Raw genomic sequence first — 20,493 nt, forward strand, 5'->3', positions numbered from 1 at the left:
ATCCCATGTCTGCCTTCGTGCTTTGGGTCCACTCCTTGCACACCCGTGACACACTGCCTCTGAGCTGAATATCGTTCACACATGATAAACATTGGTCATGATGCACTCATGTACATTCCCAAAGATATTGAAGTGACTGTTATTTTTTATATATCGATCGTTGTGTTTTTATCTTAATGTGTGCATGTTGATTGCGTATACATAGGAAATGCATATTTGTATATATATTTGTAGTTTTGTAATTGGGATTGTGGGAAAGTGTATTTCGATCTCTCCGTCTCACGCACAAACACACAACACACACACAAACTGAAAGATTGACAATAAAGTTGACTTTGACTTTTTGATAAAAGACACACGCGTGAAGGCTTCAGCGGACGTGCAAAGCGTTCCTCTCTGCAAACACTCTGATATTGATCTGTGGTCATGAGTGTGCTCGACATGCAGTCGGTGTTATATGTATGTGAGTCAGGAAACATGAAGAGCACAGGAAACCAGCCTGAGAGCTATAGAATAACCCTGTGTGTGAACTTCAGAGATCAAATGAGCTGCCGGCCTTTGGTTCTGCTTCTGCAATGATTCCTACCTGTGTGTGTGAGTGTCCTCTACGTCTCTGCAGACAAGAGAGGTATTATCCTGCAGCGGTGTTCATGCATACGTCCTCTGAGTTAAGCCTCCTCTTGGCACCATGTGTAGAACACCTGTTCAATTAGGAGAGTGTCTCTGATATGCTTTCATGCATTTAAACTATACATTATAAAATAAATCATGAGAGGTGTATCTTCTGTTAGGTACAGCGGTGGGAAGTACATTTACTCAAGTTCTGTACTTAGTGACTTTAAGTATATGTTTATGCTAGTACTTTTCTACTTTTACTTGAGTAACATTTTGAATGCAGGACTTTTACTGTAACAGAGTATTCCTACACTCTGGTACTTCTACTTTTACTCAAGTACAAGATCTGAGTACTTCTACTTTTACTCAAGTACAAGATCTGAGTACTTCTACTTTTACTCAAGATCTTAGTACTTCTACTTTTACTCAATACAAGATCTGAGTACTTCTACTTTTACTCAAGATCTTAGTACTTCTACTTTTACTCAATACAAGATCTGAGTACTTCTACTTTTACTCAAGTACAAGATCTGAGTACTTCTACTTTTACTCAATACAAGATCTGAGTACTTCTACTTTTACTCAAGTACAAGATCTGAGTACTTCTACTTTTACTCAAGATCTTAGTACTTCTACTTTTACTCAATACAAGATCTGAGTACTTCTACTTTTACTCAAGTACAAGATCTGAGTACTTCTACTTTTACTCAATACAAGATCTGAGTACTTCTACTTTTACTCAAGATCTTAGTACTTCTACTTTTACTCAATACAAGATCTGAGTACTTCTACTTTTACTCAAGGACAAGACCTGAGTACTTCTACTTTTACTCAAGTAACAGATCTGAGTACTTCTACTTTTACTCAAGTACAAGATCTGAGTACTTCTACTTTTACTCAAGAAACAGATCTGAGTACTTCTCCCACCTCTGGTTAGTTATATGACATTAAAGTGTTTATAATACACACACTCTCATTCAAGAAATAATGAATGAATAAGATGCGACTCCAGGTTGCAGCCGGACTAAATGAATGATTTAAATGAATATTACATACTTATTGTTTTCTCAGGGTTGCATTAGAAGGTACACCCCTCGTTTCACACAACCTGGAAGTTAACATGTAATCAAATGATAACAAATATAATAAACAAGGGATGTCCACAGTGATGGCGGTTTTACCATATTTTCTGAGGAAAAGCGATTTTTAAAACGCACCGTCGTTAAATCACACATTTCTCTGAAAGTACATGACACACACCTGGGCAGTTCGTAACATTAAATACAAAGTAAACGGTGGGCGTCCTGCAGAGCTGCTGCAATGCAAATCTATATTTAGTATCTGGAAAGGAAACGATGTTTGAGGCTATAAATACACAGCTGATGGATCTGTTTGTGTCCTATAAGCTGCTGTATGTGTCATAAATATGAGTCGAGATGTTTAAATCTTCCGTCTCATTTATTCTGCAGCATTAATGATTTCTTCAGGTGAAAACCATCTGATGTTTTAGACGTCGCTCGCTGTGCAACCATTCACGTCATAAAGACTCACACAGAGATGTCTCAGGGATCGATGTTCATACATGTTTTTCTCCATCACTGCAGTGTTGGTCCCATGTCCCTGGAGAAGGAGGAGGAGGGGTTTCTGTGTGTTTGTGTCATAATAACCATTAAATGTGAGGTGTGTCATGCTCTGCTGAAAATACATGTTTATAAGCTTTTATCTCAGGACTTATAGGTAAATGTGTCCCTACTTTAAAGAGTCTTTTCTCTACTTTAAAGAGTCCTCTCCTGCTGATGTTCAGGTGTATATCAGTATGTAGTGTCTACTTTAAAGAGTCCTCTCCTGCTGATGTTCAGGTGTATATCAGTATGTAGTGTCTCTACTTTAAAGAGTCCTCTCCTGCTGATGTTCAGGTGTATATCAGTATGTAGTGTCTCTACTTTAAAGAGTCCTCTCCTGCTGATGTTCAAGTGTATATCAGTGTGTAGTGTCTCTACTTTAAAGAGTCCTCTCCTGCTGATGTTCAGGTGTATATCAGCATGTAGTGTCTCTACTTTAAAGAGTCCTCTCCTGCTGATGTTCAGGTGTATATCAGTATGTAGGGTCTCTACTTTAAAGAGTCCTCTCCTGCTGATGTTCAGGTGTATATCAGTATGTAGTGTCTCTACTTTAAAGAGTCCTCTCCTGCTGATGTTCAGGTGTATATCAGTATGTAGTGTTTCTACTTTAAAGAGTCCTCGCCTGCTGATGTTCAGGTGTATATCAGTATGGAGTGTCTCTACTTTAAAGAGTCCTCTCCTGCTGATGTTCAGGTGTATATCAGTATGTAGTATCTCTACTTTAAAGAGTCCTCTCCTGCTGATGTTCAGGTGTATATCAGTATGTAGTGTCTCTACTTTAAAGAGTCATCTCCTGCTGATGTTCAGGTGTATATCAGTATGTAGTGTCTCTACTTTAAAGAGTCCTCTCCTGCTGATGTTCAGGTGTATATCAGTATGTAGTGTCTCTACTTTAAAGAGTCATCTCCTGCTGATGTTCAGGTGTATATCAGTATGTAGTGTCTCTACTTTAAAGAGTCCTCTCCTGCTGATGTTCAGGTGTATATCAGTACGTAGTGTCTCTACTTTAGAGAGTCCTCTCCTGCTGATGTTCATGTGTATATCAGTATGTAGTGTCTCTACTTTAAAGAGTCCTCTCCTGCTGATGTTCATGTGTATATCAGTATGTAGTGTTTCTACTTTAAAGAGTCCTCTCCTGCTGATGTCCAGGTGTATATCAGTATGGAGTGTCTCTACTTTAAAGAGTCCTCTCCTGCTGATGTTCATGTGTATATCAGTATGTAGTGTCTCTACTTTAAAGAGTATTCTCCTGCTGATGTTCATGTGTATATCAGTATGTAGTGTCTCTACTTTAAAGAGTCCTCTCCTGCTGATGTTCAGGTGTATATCAGTATGTAGTATCTCTACTTTAAAGAGTCCTCTCCTGCTGATGTTCAGGTGTATATCAGTATGTAGTGTCTCTACTTTAAAGAGTCATCTCCTGCTGATGTTCAGGTGTATATCAGTATGTAGTGTCTCTACTTTAAAGAGTCCTCTCCTGCTGATGTTCAGGTGTATATCAGTATGTAGTGTCTCTACTTTAAAGAGTCATCTCCTGCTGATGTTCAGGTGTATATCAGTATGTAGTGTCTCTACTTTAAAGAGTCCTCTCCTGCTGATGTTCAGGTGTATATCAGTACGTAGTGTCTCTACTTTAGAGAGTCCTCTCCTGCTGATGTTCATGTGTATATCAGTATGTAGTGTCTCTACTTTAAAGAGTCCTCTCCTGCTGATGTTCATGTGTATATCAGTATGTAGTGTTTCTACTTTAAAGAGTCCTCTCCTGCTGATGTCCAGGTGTATATCAGTATGGAGTGTCTCTACTTTAAAGAGTCCTCTCCTGCTGATGTTCATGTGTATATCAGTATGTAGTGTCTCTACTTTAAAGAGTATTCTCCTGCTGATGTTCATGTGTATATCAGTATGTAGTGTCTCTACTTTAAAGAGTCCTCTCCTGCTGATGTTCAGGTGTATATCAGTATGTAGTGTCTCTACTTTAAAGAGTCCTCTCCTGCTGATGTTCAGGTGTATATCAGTATGTGGTGTCTCTACTTTAAAGAGTCCTCTCCTGCTGATGTTCAGGTGTATATCAGTATGTAGTGTCTCTACTTTAAAGAGTCCTCTCCTGCTGATGTTCAGGTGTATATCAGTATCTAGTGTCTCTACTTTAAAGAGTCCTCTCCTGCTGATGTTCAGGTGTATGTCAGTATGTAGTGTCTCTACTTTAAAGAGTCCTCTCCTGCTGATGTTCAGGTGTATATCAGTATGTAGTGTCTCTACTTTAAAGAGTCCTCTCCTGCTGATGTTCAGGTGTATATCAGTATCTAGTGTCTCTACTTTAAAGAGTCCTCTCCTGCTGATGTTCAGGTGTATATCAGTATGTAGTGTCTCTACTTTAAAGAGTCCTCTCCTGCTGATGTTCAGGTGTATATCAGTATGTAGTGTCTCTACTTTAAAGAGTCCTCTCCTGCTGATGTTCAGGTGTATATCAGTATGTAGTGACTCTACTTTAAAGAGTCCTCTCCTGCTGATGTTCAGGTGTATATCAGTATGTAGTGTCTCTACTTTAAAGAGTCCTCTCCTGCTGATGTTCAAGTGTATATCAGTGTGTAGTGTCTCTACTTTAAAGAGTCCTCTCCTGCTGATGTTCAGGTGTATATCAGCATGTAGTGTCTCTACTTTAAAGAGTCCTCTCCTGCTGATGTTCAGGTGTATATCAGTATGTAGGGTCTCTACTTTAAAGAGTCCTCTCCTGCTGATGTTCAGGTGTATATCAGTATGTAGTGTCTCTACTTTAAAGAGTCCTCTCCTGCTGATGTTCAGGTGTATATCAGTATGTAGTGTCTCTACTTTAAAGAGTCCTCTCCTGCTGATGTTCAGGTGTATATCAGTATGTGGTGTCTCTACTTTAAAGAGTCCTCTCCTGCTGATGTTCAGGTGTATATCAGTATGTAGTGTCTCTACTTTAAAGAGTCCTCTCCTGCTGATGTTCAGGTGTATATCAGTATGTAGTGTCTCTACTTTAAAGAGTCCTCTCCTGCTGATGTTCAGGTGTATATCAGTATGTGGTGTCTCTACTTTAAAGAGTCCTCTCCTGCTGATGTTCAGGTGTATATCAGTATGTAGTGTCTCTACTTTAAAGAGTCCTCTCCTGCTGATGTTCAGGTGTATATCAGTATCTAGTGTCTCTACTTTAAAGAGTCCTCTCCTGCTGATGTTCAGGTGTATGTCAGTATGTAGTGTCTCTACTTTAAAGAGTCCTCTCCTGCTGATGTTCAGGTGTATATCAGTATGTAGTGTCTCTACTTTAAAGAGTCCTCTCCTGCTGATGTTCAGGTGTATATCAGTATCTAGTGTCTCTACTTTAAAGAGTCCTCTCCTGCTGATGTTCAGGTGTATATCAGTATGTCGTGTCTCTACTTTAAAGAGTCCTCTCCTGCTGATGTTCAGGTGTATATCAGTATGTAGTGTCTCTACTTTAAAGAGTCCTCTCCTGCTGATGTTCAGGCGTATATCAGTATGTGTAGTGTCTCATACTGTCTGTGCTGCAGCACCTCTTTTCACCCTCTGTCTGAAACCAGAGCCCAGTTTCACTAAACACACTAAAAGGGAAAACACCACAACAAGCAGAAAAGTGTCTCTTTCATCGCTGCATTAAAATAAATAGAATCACTTTTGGCCCTTATCCTCTCCATGATAGCATCAGACAGAAGTATCTCATCTCAGACAGACTCACTGACGACAGCTGCCTCCTGCACAGCCCTCCATATCTCATCACATTCAGCTGATGCTTTCATTCAAATGGATCACAGCGAGTACGCCTCCTCCATCTCATCCTGCTTCACTTCAACCTGCAGCATCAAAGCTCACAGAAACCTCTCCAGCACTGAAGCAGCTGGATGAAAACCGTATCTATAGAAAGCATGAAACACACACTCTGTTGTTACAGTGAGTGTGTGTGTGTGTGTGTGTGTTGAGATGAGGAGCCTCTCTGCTGCTTCTCTGATGAAGAGCATGAGATCATCATCAGCCAAAAACACAGCATGCTGAGGGGTTTATGATGCGTACCGTCATCCGTCAATACATGCTCAGTAATATATGGAGGATTTGCTGTTCCAACACATCATCATTTAACTGAGTCTCAGTCGGCGTTCAGTGTTCAAACTGTTAAAAGATGTTTTAAAACGAAGCCTCTGGAGTTTCATCATTTAAAAAAAAGTATGATTCATTCAAATCTCAGCAACTTTCGAGCAAACAGAGAGTAACATTCATTTACAAATAACTATATTGTCATAATTTATTTGCCGCATTCATGTTTTAATATTGTTATTTTAAATATTTTTCACTGGTTAAATCCGTTGGTAATTTTTGCTTGAAAAAAACGAACCTTTCGATAGATCAGGCTCACACTCAGAGGTGGGAAGTAACTAAGTACATTTACTAAACTTAAGTCAAATGTTAAGGTACTTGTACTTTACTTGAGTATTTGCATGTTATGCTACTTTGTACTTCTACTCCACTACAGTTCAGAGGTACATGGTGTACTTTTACTCCACTACATGTATGTATGTACTTTTCTACTTTCACTTGAGGAACATTTTGAATGCAGGACTTTTACTGTAACAGAGTATTCCTACACTCTGGTACTTCTACTTTTACTCAAGAACAAGATCTGAGTACTTCTACTTTTACTCAAGTACAAGATCTGAGTACTTCTACTTTTACTCAAGAACAAGATCTGAGTACTTCTACTTTTACTCAAGTACAAGATCTGAGTACTTCTGCTTTTACTCAAGTACAAGACCTGAGTACTTTTACTTTTACTCAAGAACAAGATCTGAGTACTTCTACTTTTACTCAAGTACAAGATCTGAGTACTTCTGCTTTTACTCAAGAACCAGATCTGAGGACTTCTACTTTTACTCAAGAACAATATCTGAGTACTTCTACTTTTACTAAAGTACAAGATATGTGTACTCTACACGGACCACTATTGCGGTAAGCATGTTGTAACTTCCGGTTGTTGTTGTTGTCCTCTCCGGGTATCCCGTGTGCCTGTTCTGTTGCTGATAGCTTATTATCTATATTAATCGATCGTTTTAAAACTCTTGATCACGGCAACTGCCTGACGTTGTAATCACACGTTACTACAGATTAAGCACTCACAACTCTCCTTCTCTTAGCGACTGCATCTCCACAGTTGCCTACACTCTTTTCGGGTTTGCTAACGGTAGCTACTTTAGCTTGATAGCTAGCCATGGCTCTTTCCCCACCCTCGGGTGTTATTTCCTGCTCTTCCTGTCTCATGTTTGGTTACTTCCCGGCCTCCTTTACTGGTACCGATACATGTGTTAAATGTAGTATAGTTGTTAGGTTGGAGGCGGGAATCATAGCCATAGAAGCCCGGCTCCGCATCTTAGAAAGTAACTCAGCTACAGTAAAGCCCATGTTAGCCAGTGCGGACCGGCAACTCCCGAGCAGCAGGGAGACTGGGTGACTGTTCAGAAGGGGCACAACACGAAACCTGCAGGTCCCCACCAACCCGTTCACGTATCCAACAGATATTCCCCACTCAGCGAGACACCCGCTGAGAAGCCAACTCTGGTTATTGGTAGCTCTATTATGAGACACGTGAATTTAGAGACCGAAGCCTCCACAGTCACATGCATTCCGGGGGCCAGAACGGGCGACGTTGAGGCGCATCTTAAACTGCTGGCTAAAAATAAACGTAAATACAGTAGGATTGTTATTCACGTCGGTGGTAATGATGTTCGTTTACGCCAATCAGAATGCACCAAAGTTAATGTGGAGTCGGTGTGTAGTTATGCTAAAACAATGTCAGACACCGTAATCTTCTCTGGTCCCCTCCCCAATCTGATCAATGATGACATGTATAGCCGCATGTCATCATTTCAGCGCTGGTTGTCTTGGTGGTGCCCAGCAAACAATGTGGGCTTCGTAACTAATTGGACAGCCTTCTGGGGAAAACCTGGTCTGATTAAGAGAGACGGCATTCATCCTACTTTGGAAGGTGCAGATCTCATTTCGGCAAACATTTCAGGGCTTTGTGGACTTAATCCATGACGAACTGGAGTTGAGACCAGGAGGCGGAGTCGCAGTCTTACACGCTTCTCTGCGCTCTCTCCTAGGCAGTCATCCATAGGAATCCCGAACCCAATAAAATACCCAATATTAGCGGTGTGTGTGTCTGCCCAAGGACAATTTAAGGTAAAACCTAATAGAGGTGTCACACATAATAACCTAATAAAAGTAAATGTAACAACTACTACAGTGCAACAAAACAGGAAGATTAAATGTGGTCTCTTAAACATAAGGTCTCTAGTATCTAAAGCAATATTGGTAAATGATTTAATATCAGATTATAATATTGATATATGCTGTCTCACTGAAACTTGGTTGAGACATGAAGAATATGTCAGCATAAATGAGGCCACTCCACCCAGCCATATCAATACTCATATTGCCCGAGGCACGGGCCGAGGAGGTGGAGTTGCAGCAATCTTTGACTCAAGTTTACTTATCAATACTAAACCAAAATTAAATTATACCTCCTTTGAAAGCCTCGTTTTTAGTCTTACGCATCCGACCTGGAAAACTTTGCAGCCAATCTTATTTGTTACAGTGTATCGTGCACCAGGGGCCTCATTTATAAAGGGATATACGCTCAAAGAATGGCGTACGCCAGTTTCTACGCAATGTTTCCGATTTATAAAATACTAACTTGACGGGAAAATGTGCGGTCCTCCACGCAAACTCTAACCCATGCGTACGCACTAAGCACAACAACGGGAGACGAGAAACTGCGACACCGTTGGCAGAAGGAAGAATGGAGAGAAATATGTGGAAATAATACCATAAATAAAATGTTACCTCTCATTTATCATATATGAAGAATTCATTTTCACAAATTGATTAAAGCCAATCTTAAAATGATTAAACTAACGCCTGTTTGCGACTCCTCAGTGCACACAAAAACATAACTTGGAGAAATAAATAAATACGGATATGTTATTGAAAACCACCTCGAATATGTTGTGTTAATGTTATGAAATGTTTTCTCATAAATGATGCGGTAAGCAGAAGGACAGAATTACGTCTAAACTGACGCCGTTTTGCATTTCAGGTTGTACGAGCATGGTTTTATATACTATCATGTTTAATCATGTTTTATGCCGTTTGCTAAGACTTGATAAGTCGGTCGTAAAACACAGGAGGTATGGAAGCTAAGAACACCATATGTGGTAAATTGTACAGCTAATATAACACAACACATTAGTTGTATTTCCTTTAACTGGTGGATATAGAGTTGCTGCGGGGAGCGGGGGGAGGGGGGGGGGGTTGAGATGCACAGGCTGCAGTGGATCGACAGCTGGAACACAAACCACCAAAAACATAATTCAGATCCAGTCGTCATGACTCCACTCCGGGGGGATTCCCCGTTCACTTCTTACAGTTTCTCATCAAGGGGGTGTCTCCTGTCCCCGGTACAAACACACTGCCTGAGGAAGGCTATGTGTATTTATTTTGTCATGAACCTTTTTCGGACCACTTATTTATTTATTTTGGTGATCCGACCTCCATGCTGCTACTCTGGTTCGAACTGAATCCACCAAACAATATGATTTATCTCGACCTCCCCAAAATAACCAAAATCTGACACGGTGTGAGATGTCTGTTTTTAGCTGTTCTGTCGTCATTTCCTGCGATCTTCTTCATAAAGTCAGTCAAAATGAATGAATGAATTTTCGCGTTTTTTTGACTATTTATAGGCAAATATGGGCGTTACGTGAAGCCCGCAAAAGCTGCACCGCATTTCGAGTCGGTTGTGATTTATAAAGGGAAACCGGCGTAGGAAGTGCCATACGCACTTTCCTCGCTGGTGCGCAATGTTTGGTGAATCGGAAAATGTCGGGAAATTTCTGTACCTATTTTTTGGATTTCTACTACGAAAGCAACCTTCCCACGTGAATCCTACGCACGGCGTTATAAATGAGGCCCCAGGTTCTTTAACTTTGGCACTTAAAACAGATAAAGTAATTATCGTAGGTGACTTTAATATTCATGTTGACGATGATAAAAATAGCCTTACTGTTGCATTTAACTCTATATTAGATTCTGTTGGTTTCTGTCAGAGTGTAAATAAACCAACCCACTGCTATAATCACACTCTCGACCTTGTACTGACTTATGGTATTGAAATTGAGCAACTATTAGTCGAACCGCATAATCCTGCTTTATCCGACCATTTCTTAGTAACTTTTGAAGTACTATTACGAGACTACAAAGCATTAGTCAAAAGCTCCTGCAGCAGAAACCTATCTGTTAGTGCTATAGCCAAATTTAAGGAAGAGATTCCACCAATACTTAACCCGATAGCATGTCTGCATGTAAGGGAGGAAACTTATACAAAATGTACACCACCCCAAATTGATCATGTTGTTGATGGTGCTATAGATGCGCTGCGAATAAAATTAGACTCTGTTGCTCCTTTGAAAAAGAAGAAAATAAAACAACATAGATTAGCTCCATGGCATAATGCCGAAACCCGCAAAATAAAGCAAAAGTCTAGACAACTTGAAAGGATATGGCGTTCCACTAAACTTGAAGAATCTCGTTTAATTTGGCATATTACTCTCAATGAATATAAGAAAGCACTGCGTAAAGCGAGAGCAGCCTACTACTCTTCATTAATAGATGAGAATAAAGGCCCTGACACACCAAGCAGTCACCAGAGGACTAGCCGACGCTGAAGTCGGCTGTTGCCTGGCCGTGTTCTCCTGCGTTGTGGCCATGTTTCGCACGGGAACACACCGCACCGACTTCAGTGCATGAGTGGCAATAACTCTCCTTACCAGCAGGCGGCGGTAGTGTGTATTCGTCATTCAAAAGAGGCAACAACCGGAAGACAGAGAAGAAGAAGAGTATCTTTTCTCCGTAATATCATACAGAGCTGGCCTCTCCTGGATCAAGGTGATGAGCAGGTCTTCGTTTGCATCATTCCAGATCGCCATGATGAGATGAAAATGAATAGCAGTCTGTGTGTGCCTTCTTAAATCGTTTGTTTACGTCCCTCACTTCCGCTTCGCTTCTCATGCACTGATTTGCTAGCTGAACAGCCAATCAGAGTGATTATTTGGTCCGACTGCCAGACCGACTGCCGATTCAACATGTTGAATCGGCCATGCATCGGGTCTGGCAGTCCAAATAAGGCGTGTCACGGTCGACGGTGCGGGACACACCAACCTGACTACGGCGCCGCGAATGCCCGACAGCCTCTGACAGCCTCTGACTCCCAAAATCGGGTTGGTGTGTCAGGGCCTTAAGAATAATGCAAGATTTCTTTTCAGCACTGTAGCCAGGCTGACAGAGAGCCACAGCTCGATTGAGCCTTCTATTCCCATAGCACTCAGTAGTAATGATTTGATGTGCTTTTTTAACGATAAAATTGTTACTCTTAGAAACAAAATAATGACCTCTTGCCTTCGACCAGTATAGTGTTATCAACAGCTCCCGGAAACGTAAGTTCTAATATTACACTAGATAGTAAACTTGAATGCTTTTCAGCCATAAACCTTGAACAATTACATTAAATGATTCTCTCTTCTAAACCATCAACATGCATGTTAGACCCAATTCCAACCAAGCTGTTGAAGGAAGTGTTTCCATTAATTAGCAGTTCTTTATTAAATATTATGAATATGTCTTTATTATCAGGCTATGTTCCACAATCATTCGAAGTAGCAGTGATAACACCGCTTCTTAAAAAGCACAACCTCGATCCAGAGGTTTTAGCCAACTATAGACCTATTTCTAATCTTCCGTTCCTCTCAAAAATTCTTGAGAAAGCGGTCGCAAAACAGTTGTGTGATTACTTAAAAAACAATGATTTATTTGAAGATTTTCAGACTGGCTTTAGAACACATCATAGCACAGAGACAGCTCTGGTTAAAGTCACAAATGACATTCTAATAGCCTCAGACAAGGGACATGTCTCTATTCTTGTTTTGCTCGATCTCAGTGCTGCATTTGATACTATCGACCATGATATCCTATTGCAAAGACTAGAGCACTTAGTTGGCATACAGGGAACTGCTTTAGGCTGGTTTAGGTCCTATCTATCTGAACGCTCTCAGTTTGTACGTGTTAACGATGAATCTTCCACGCAAACCAAAGTTAGCCATGGAGTGCCACAGGGCTCAGTGCTCGGACCTATTTTGTTCACATTATATATACTTCCGTTAGGCAATATTATAAGGAATCATTCTGTCAACTTTTATTGTTATGTGGATGATACTCAACTATATTTATCAATCAAACCTGATGAAATGAATCATCTAAATAAAATTCAAGACTGCCTTAAGGACTTAAAAACGTGGATGACCTTAAACTTTTTGATGTTAAACACGACCAAAACTGAAGTTATTGTACTTGGCCCGAAGAATCTACGAAACAAATTATCTAAAGATATACTAACTATGGATGGCATTAATTTGGCCTCCAGTGAGACTGTAAGGAATCTTGGTGTTATATTTGATCAGGATTTATCCTTTAACGCCCACATAAAATCAATTTCAAGGACCGCTTACTTCCATCTACGTAACATTGCAAAAATCAGGCATATCTTGCCTCAAAACGATGCAGAGACACTAGTCCATGCATTTGTTACTTCTAGGCTGGATTATTGTAACTCTTTATTATCAGGGAGTACCAAGAAGTCAGTCAAGTGGCTTCAGCTGATTCAAAATGCTGCAGCTCGTGTACTAACCAGAGTTAGGAAAAGGGACCACATTACTCCTGTTCTGGCTGCCTTACACTGGCTCCCTATAGAACACAGGATATAATTTAAAATTCTTCTTCTCGCCTACAAAGCCCTTAATGGGCAGGCGCCATCTTACCTTAAAGAACTCATTATACCCTACTGTCCTACTAGGGCATTGCGTTCCAAGAATGCAGGGTTGTTGGTTGTTCCTAGAGTCTCTAAAAGTACAATGGGAGCCAGAGCCTTTTCTTATCAAGCTCCACATTTGTGGAATCAGCTTCCAGTTTGTGTTCGGGCGGCAGACACCCTATCCGTTTTTAAGAGTGCGCTTAAGACCTTCCTTTTTGATAAAGCTTATAGTTAGGGCTGATTAGATTCAGCCCCTAGTTTTGCTGATATAGGCTTAGTGTGTCGGGGGACATCTTACTTCTTCCTTCTCTCTGTCTATACCTGTGTACTCTCATGTTCCGATTAACCCAGCTTCCCCAAATGTCTTTCTTTTTGGTGTCTATATACGCCGGGATCCGGAGTCATGGATGATCCTGCGGTCCTGTGTCCTGGATCGTGAGCCCTGGATCGCGAGTCATGGCTGTGGTCCTGGATCATCCATGACTCCGGATTCCGTTATAATGTAATGTAATGTAATGTAATGGATCATCGGTCCTGGATGGATATCCTCGTAGATTCCTCTTCCTATTATACACACATGCATTTCCAAACATTTGGTCTACCTATGTTGCAAATGTATTATCTTTTCAATTTACACGCGGCATCTATTGCACGTCTGTCCGTCCTGGGAGAGGGATCCCTCCTCTGTTGCTCTCCCTGAGGTTTCTCCCATGTTTCCCTTTAAACTGTGGGTTTTCTCCGGAAGTTTTTCCTTGTACGATGTGAGGGTCTAAGGACAGAGGGTCTAAGAACAGAGGGTCTAAGGACAGAGGGTCTAAGGAGAGAGGGTGTCGTTTTGTCATACTGATATTCTGTACACACTGTGAAGACCACTGAGACAAATGTAACATTTGTGATATTGAGCTATATAAATAAACATTGATTGATTGATTGATACTCTTTACGTCTCAAACTCGCCCCGTTATGAATAAACTGAGAACAAATCAAACCTGAGCAGATTCGTCTGGAATCCCAGAAAAACTGAGGTGAAACCTCAATAAATAATATATATATATCCAGTCTCTGATTGTGTTACGTTATTATGAGAGTGCTCTCATACTTGTTTGATTCTGAAATTGTAGCCTATATATTTACATAAATATATGTGTGTGTGTGTGTGTCCGCATCTGTAGCCTGTTATTGTCTCATTATACCGCACTGTGAATGAATCAAAGTAAATATATAAGTGTGAACACATCTGTCCATCAGACAGAGGGCTGCTGTGCCTCCTGTCATCATTAATGGACGTCTCTTTAAAATGACCGCTCAGAGGAGAGGAGTTCTCATTTCTCTAACCGCCTGCTGCTTCCCCTCCTCTCTCCTCGGCTCCCCTCCTCGGCTCCTCCGCTCGCATATCCTGTGGGCACTGGGCGGGACTAAGTATCGAGGATAGGAGTCGAGGAGGGGAAATTTGAGTATTGAGAAAACTCCAGAGAGAATAATGATGATGATGAAACAAAGAGAAACAGCCAAAATGATGAAGAGAGAGAAACCAGAGTGTTGTTTTCCTCTGAGGACGTGCTCCATCAAAGAGTTTCATGTCTGGATGAATGGAGGATATTCAGTACTCACAGGTCTTCTGGATCGTGGCTCTGATCGTCTCATCTCTGATCCTGTAGGGATGAACACAATCCAACAGTTATGGATTCAGTTTAAAATAAGTGTTTGTTCTTTGAGTCAGCTTCAGAGTCCTGATCTCATGCTTTACATCCCATCATATCTTCTCTGCAAACACTACGACTGACTGCCACAGCTCTCAGCTGCATGACAGGAAGTAACAGCCATTAGTCAAGGAGCTGAACACATCCCATCAAACACAGACTACCTTTCCCACTCTTCTGTCAAACCCCATACGTCTGGTGGAAAGTTGATGACTGACTAAACGTGGCTTTGCATTTCCAGCTGGCCTTCTCTAGTTGATGGAAGAATGAGAGAGCCTGCAGTCAGTGGGTAACATCACTGATCTGTTTCCCAGTGAGAGAAACACCTCCCTGTGTTTCATACAATACTGCTGAACCAGCAGAGACCCCGTACTGACCTGAGGGTCTCCAGTCTGCAGTCTGGACTCTCCAGAAGATCTCTCAGCAGCTTCTCTCCTGAATCCTGCAGATCGTTGAGACTCAGGTCCAGATCTCTCAGATGGAGGTTGGACTTCAGAGCTGAGGCCAGAGCAGAACAGCTGATCTCTGACAACCTGCAGCCACTCAGACTGAATAAAGCAAACATGATGAGGATAAAAATCAGTTTATAATCCAATCAGATGTTTCTCAACATTTAAATGAATCTGAACAGAAAAATCTGTCTACTTCAGAAAGTGAACTTTATCATGTAAAACTAAAATGACTTCAGATGACCTTTATTCAGACGTTATCGTTTACTAAATATTAAATACATAGATTTACTTTTCACAACTAACATCTATTACAGTTCCTTTAAGAAACAGTCAACATGTATGTCTGCAGTTCTTACTTCTTACTCTTAAAAATGAAACATGAATAAAAGGACATTTATAACTCTGTGGATGTTAGTTATTAATGAATATAAATGAGGTTCAGTTACAAAGTGAACATGTGAGATCTCCAGCAGTAACAGAGTCAGTGAACTGACCTGAGGGTCTCCAGTCTGCAGTCTGGACTCTCCAGAAGATCTCTCAGCAGCTCCACTCCTGAATCCTGCAGAGCATATATCTGACTCAGCTCCAGATCTCTCAGATGGATGTTGGACTTCAGAGCTGAGATCAGAGCAGAACAGCTGATCTCTGACAACCAGCAGCACCTCAGACTGAAGAAAGAATACATGATGTAACTTGAGAAAACAATGTTCCCGTTTGAAATAACTCCAGGTTTAATAATCTGTTCAGAGTCAAACAGGGTTCTATTTCGTCCCTACCCAGAGGCGGTACTTTAAGCACTGGATATGTCCATTGCACGCATGCGCAGCTCGAGTACCAATAACACCAAAGTCACCTGTGACCCACGTGACACCGGCTATATCTGTTCCTTTCATCTTCTCGCTGCGCGAGGGTACCGTGGCTACATTTTTGTAGCCTCCAGCGTTCAGGTTTGAACGTTTGATCGGAGGGATTTCTCTGCAAGCAGCTGGCCGTGTGCAGCTGCGCGACTGACACTCGGAGCTACGGGTCGTTAACGCGTCCTCCAGGAGCTGTGGCCGGCTGTGCAGAGCCTCGACAGACAGGTTTGTGTCAGCTTGTTGCTGGTGATGGCTGTGTCCCCGCACCCGCTCCCAGCCAAGTTGTCCTGATTGCCGTCTTATTTTTTGTGGCTTAGACTTTCTGGTGACGACAGTGTTCCCGCTTCCTCTCCCATAAAGTTGCCCTTATGCTCTTTTGAAAGTTCTGCTTGTGGCATTGTGCCCGAGCTATCATTAGCATTTGAGTCACAGCTTTGGCTGCGTCCCTCATTCAATTTAGTATGGAAGCCCAGAGTGTCATACTTTAAACCCGTTTTTCGTTTAGATGCAGAGAGTAAGGTAAGTACTTTCTATTTCTTAGAAGCTATTATCTGGTCTTAACATGTGTGTTCTGACTTGGTCGCTTGATTGTTAGCAGCAGCCGCTTGGCTAACACCTTGCATGTACTGTTAAGCTTCATTATTTAACTCAGCCGGTGAGGGCAGTGCTCTCGCTCCCGCTCCCGGTAAACGCATGGTATGGTTGCAGTAGCGCTATATCGTTGTATTTACTGCTCCTAGTACTAGACTCCTAGCACTAGGACGATATGCAGAGAACAATCTTCACTGTGTGTGCTGTGTGCTCTGCATGTGTGGCCATTAAGGAGGATTTCATCCTCCCAATATTATATTGTCTAGTGGGCAGCCGTTGGCTGACACTTTTAGGCACCGGCCACAGTTACTAATGTAACTAAGGTTCTAAGCCGTAAGTACTGGCCATAATTACTACTGTAACTATGGTTCCAAGCCGTGCAAGTACTGGCCACAGTTACTACTGTAACTACGGTTCTAAGCTGTAAGTACTGGCCATAATTACTACTGTAACTACGGTTCCAAGCCGTGCAAGTACTGGCCATAGGCAATACCGTAACTACGGCTCTATGCTGTGTAAGTACTGGCCATAGTTACTACTGTAACTACGGTTCTAAGCCGTAAGTACTGGCCATAATTACTACTGTAACTACGGTTCCAAGCCATGCAAGTACTGGCCATAGTCAATACCGTAACTACGGCTCTATGCTGTGTAAGTACTGGCCATAGTTAATACTGTAACTAAGGTTCTAAGCCGTAAGTACTGGCCATAATTACTACTGTAACTACGGTTCCAAGCCGTGCAAGTACTGGCCATAGTCAATACCGTAACTACGGCTCTATGCTGTGTAAGTACTGGCCATAGTTACTACTGTAACTACGGTTCTAAGCCATGTAAGTACTGGCCATAGTTACTACTGTAACTACGGTTCCAAGCCGTGCAAGTACGGGCCAGAGTTACTACTGTAACTATGGCTCTATGCTGTGTAAGTTCTGGCCATAGTTACGACTGTAACTACGGTTCTAAGCCGTGTAAGTACTGGCCATAGTTACTACTGTAACTACGGTTATATGCCGTGTGAGCCCTGGCCATGGTTACTGCTGTAACTATGGCTCTGTGCTGTTCTCTTTTTTAGAAGCTAGTTATCTGGTCTTAAACATGTGTGTTATTTGACTTGATCTCGCTTGATCGTTAGCAGCAGCCTCTCGGCTAACGTCTTGCGTATACTGTTAGCTTCTTTATTTTACCCAGCTAGGTGAAGGCAGTGCTCTCGCTCCCGCTCCCTCTACCGGTAATGCGGATGTAGCTACATCCCTTTTTCTGTTCGGCGAGTAGTAGCACAGCTCTACTCTTCCCGTTAAGCAGGTAGCCGGTGAAGGCTGTGTTTCCGCACCCGCTCCCGGTTACGCTGCATCTGGCATTCGTCTCTAACTCAACCAGTGAAGGCAGTTCTCGCCCCCGCTCCTGGTAGACGCCAAACTGCCTTGTTTTTCTGTTAAGCAGGTAGCTGGTGAAGGCTGTGTTCCCGCACCCGCTCCCGGTTACGCTGCATCTGGCATTCGTCTCTAACTCAACCAGTGAAGGCAGTGTTCTCGCCCCCGCTCCTGGTAGATGCGGAACTGCCCTGTTTTTCCGTTAAGCAGGTAGCTGGTGAAGGCTGTGTTTCCGCACCCGCTCCCGGTTATGCTGCATCTGGCATTCGTCTCTAACTCAACCAGTGAAGTCCCCCCCCCCCCCCCCCCTCCTTCGGTTGGCGCTCCTCCTTCGGTTGGCGCTCCTCCTTCGGTTGGCGCCCCTCCTTCGGTTGGCGCACCTCCTTCGGCTGTCGCACCTTGACGGAGAGTCCTTCGGTTGACGGAGAGTCCTCCGTAGCGTACCAGTCGAGCCAGGGGAGCTGTTTAGGTCAGCTGCCCTGCAGGCACTGGAGCGTGCCGCCCAAGCTAGGCAGACCAGGCAGCAGCACTCGGGTCTTCGCAGACCTGTGCCCGCTCCCAGCAGGCCCAGGGGCCGCTCTAGCAGCCGCACTCAGCCGCCGGATTACAGGGGTGGTCTGCAGAGGTCTTAGCGGCCCACTCAACCGCCTCCCAATGACTTTCGTGCCCCAGGTCGCCCGCCTTCCAGGCGGCCTCGTGCCCCAGAGCCTTACCAGAGCCCCCCAAGAGGCTCCAGGGTCCGGGGGGCTGGGCCTTGAAATCCCGGGTGTGGTCGGTGGCTGCTTTCCCAGCAGCAGCTCAGTTTCTGGGCAGTCTGTACGTCCCTTGGGTGGTTTTCACCTTAACCCAGGGGTACGGACCGCAGCTCCGGCCCCTAGCCCTCTGCTGGGTCTAATTGACAGTCGTCAGTAGGGTTGGGTACCGAGAACCGGTTCCGAACCGGAACCGGTTCCAACATTTCGATTCCAACGGCATCATTTAGAAATGTGAATTTCGGTTCCGCTTTTCGATGCCTGAGGAAATGTTTCTCGCCGCTCTCCGTAGCCTACTATATGCCTGCAGCGGGGCGGGAGATGTAGCGTTGTACCTACACTTTCTACAGTGTAACCTGAGACCAGGGCCGGCCCATCGCACTGGCGTTATAGATGTTCGCCTAGGGCGCCAGATCTGTGGAGGCGCTGCGCTGGCAGCTCTGGGAGGAAAACAATTTGTTTTGACCGTTGGTGCTCATCCTAATTGTTGGCCTTGATGTAACAACATTCATAATTAAGTAAATGTAATACCCTTTTCATCCCGGTTACAATTTTCATTTCCCCTGTACGATGGGCGCTGTAAGTGATGAAAATGGGGGATGTTGGCTTATCTGGCAACCGCAGCTCACAGCCAAAGTGCGAGTGAGCGAGGGAGAAAGGGAGGGCGCTGTTGTTATTAGCATCTTGTGCTAGCTGCTCTAACGGAAGAAGAAGATGTTTCTACAATGATGTGGAAGAGAGTCCTCTCCAGTCAGACTAAAGGAGGTAAAGGACTCTGAGGGTTGAGATAGTTCACTTTAGTCTAAGTTATCTCAGTGGGTCTCAAACGTTTTGATCACAATTTACGTAAACACATATTTCCAAGGCTCTCCTTTATAATTATTGGGATAAAACAGGTTTGAAATCATTCCAATGTATACTATAGGACAGTAAACCAGACATATCGTTTTAAACTGGAGAGATACAAAAAATATGCATAAATAAAATAGTAAAATAAGATATGAATGAACAACAAAAATAAAATACGTTACATGTATTTGTTATTGGCTATGGTAGGTTACTGGTTATGCTCACATACTTATTTAATTATTAAAATGTAAACCGATCTTTTTCATATGGGTGTTTAGAGTTGTACCCCCTAGATCTAGTCTCTAGTAATTCTGCTTAAAGTGTACCAGATTGAAGCATTTTACTTCAAAATGTTCAAACATTTCTTCCCGGTATGCCTGAGAAGGCAGATATGCTGGTTTTTCTCAACAAGAACTGTTCTTTAAAAGTTGGACTGTTGCACTGTTGTAGCTTCAGTGGTTCTCAGGTTACAGTTACATAGCAGTGAATATAAACAGACTGATTAATGTGAATATTACTGTAAACTAACCTGTGTAAAAGTTTCTCGAATAAATGTAATTTTTTTGGTGGAAGAAGCATGTAACATTTTTTTTACCCTGCCCCTCAAAGAACCGGAATCGAGAACCGTTAAGAACCGGAATCGAAAAGTAGAATCGGAATCGGAATCGGAATCGTGGAAATTCAAACGATACCCAACCCTAATCGTCAGCGATCCGGCAGGGGCCCTAGCCCTGGGCCAAGAGTTGTCCGTCATCTGTCCAAGGACGCAATCAAGCCAGTAAGACCCTCTGCTT

General features: G+C 42.7%; 1 protein-coding gene across 3 annotated transcripts in view; it reads right to left on the reverse strand.

Moving 5' to 3' along the window:
• The window catches only part of LOC117449043 (protein NLRC3-like), a 66,190-nt gene that overhangs the window by 5,038 nt on the left and 40,659 nt on the right, over positions 1 to 20,493 (reverse strand). For all 3 annotated transcript variants that reach the window (XM_071203678.1, XM_071203677.1, XM_071203676.1), the window contains exons 7-9: positions 15,772 to 15,945; positions 15,203 to 15,373; positions 14,737 to 14,777 (exon numbers count right to left, since the gene is read on the reverse strand). In XM_071203678.1, the coding sequence (XP_071059779.1) occupies positions 14,737 to 14,777; positions 15,203 to 15,373; positions 15,772 to 15,945 (386 nt within the window). The remainder of the gene's footprint in view (positions 1 to 14,736; positions 14,778 to 15,202; positions 15,374 to 15,771; positions 15,946 to 20,493) is intronic.

The sequence above is a fragment of the Pseudochaenichthys georgianus genome, chromosome 7 (assembly GCF_902827115.2).
Source record: "Pseudochaenichthys georgianus chromosome 7, fPseGeo1.2, whole genome shotgun sequence".
In the NCBI taxonomy this organism is placed as follows: domain Eukaryota; kingdom Metazoa; phylum Chordata; class Actinopteri; order Perciformes; family Channichthyidae; genus Pseudochaenichthys; species Pseudochaenichthys georgianus.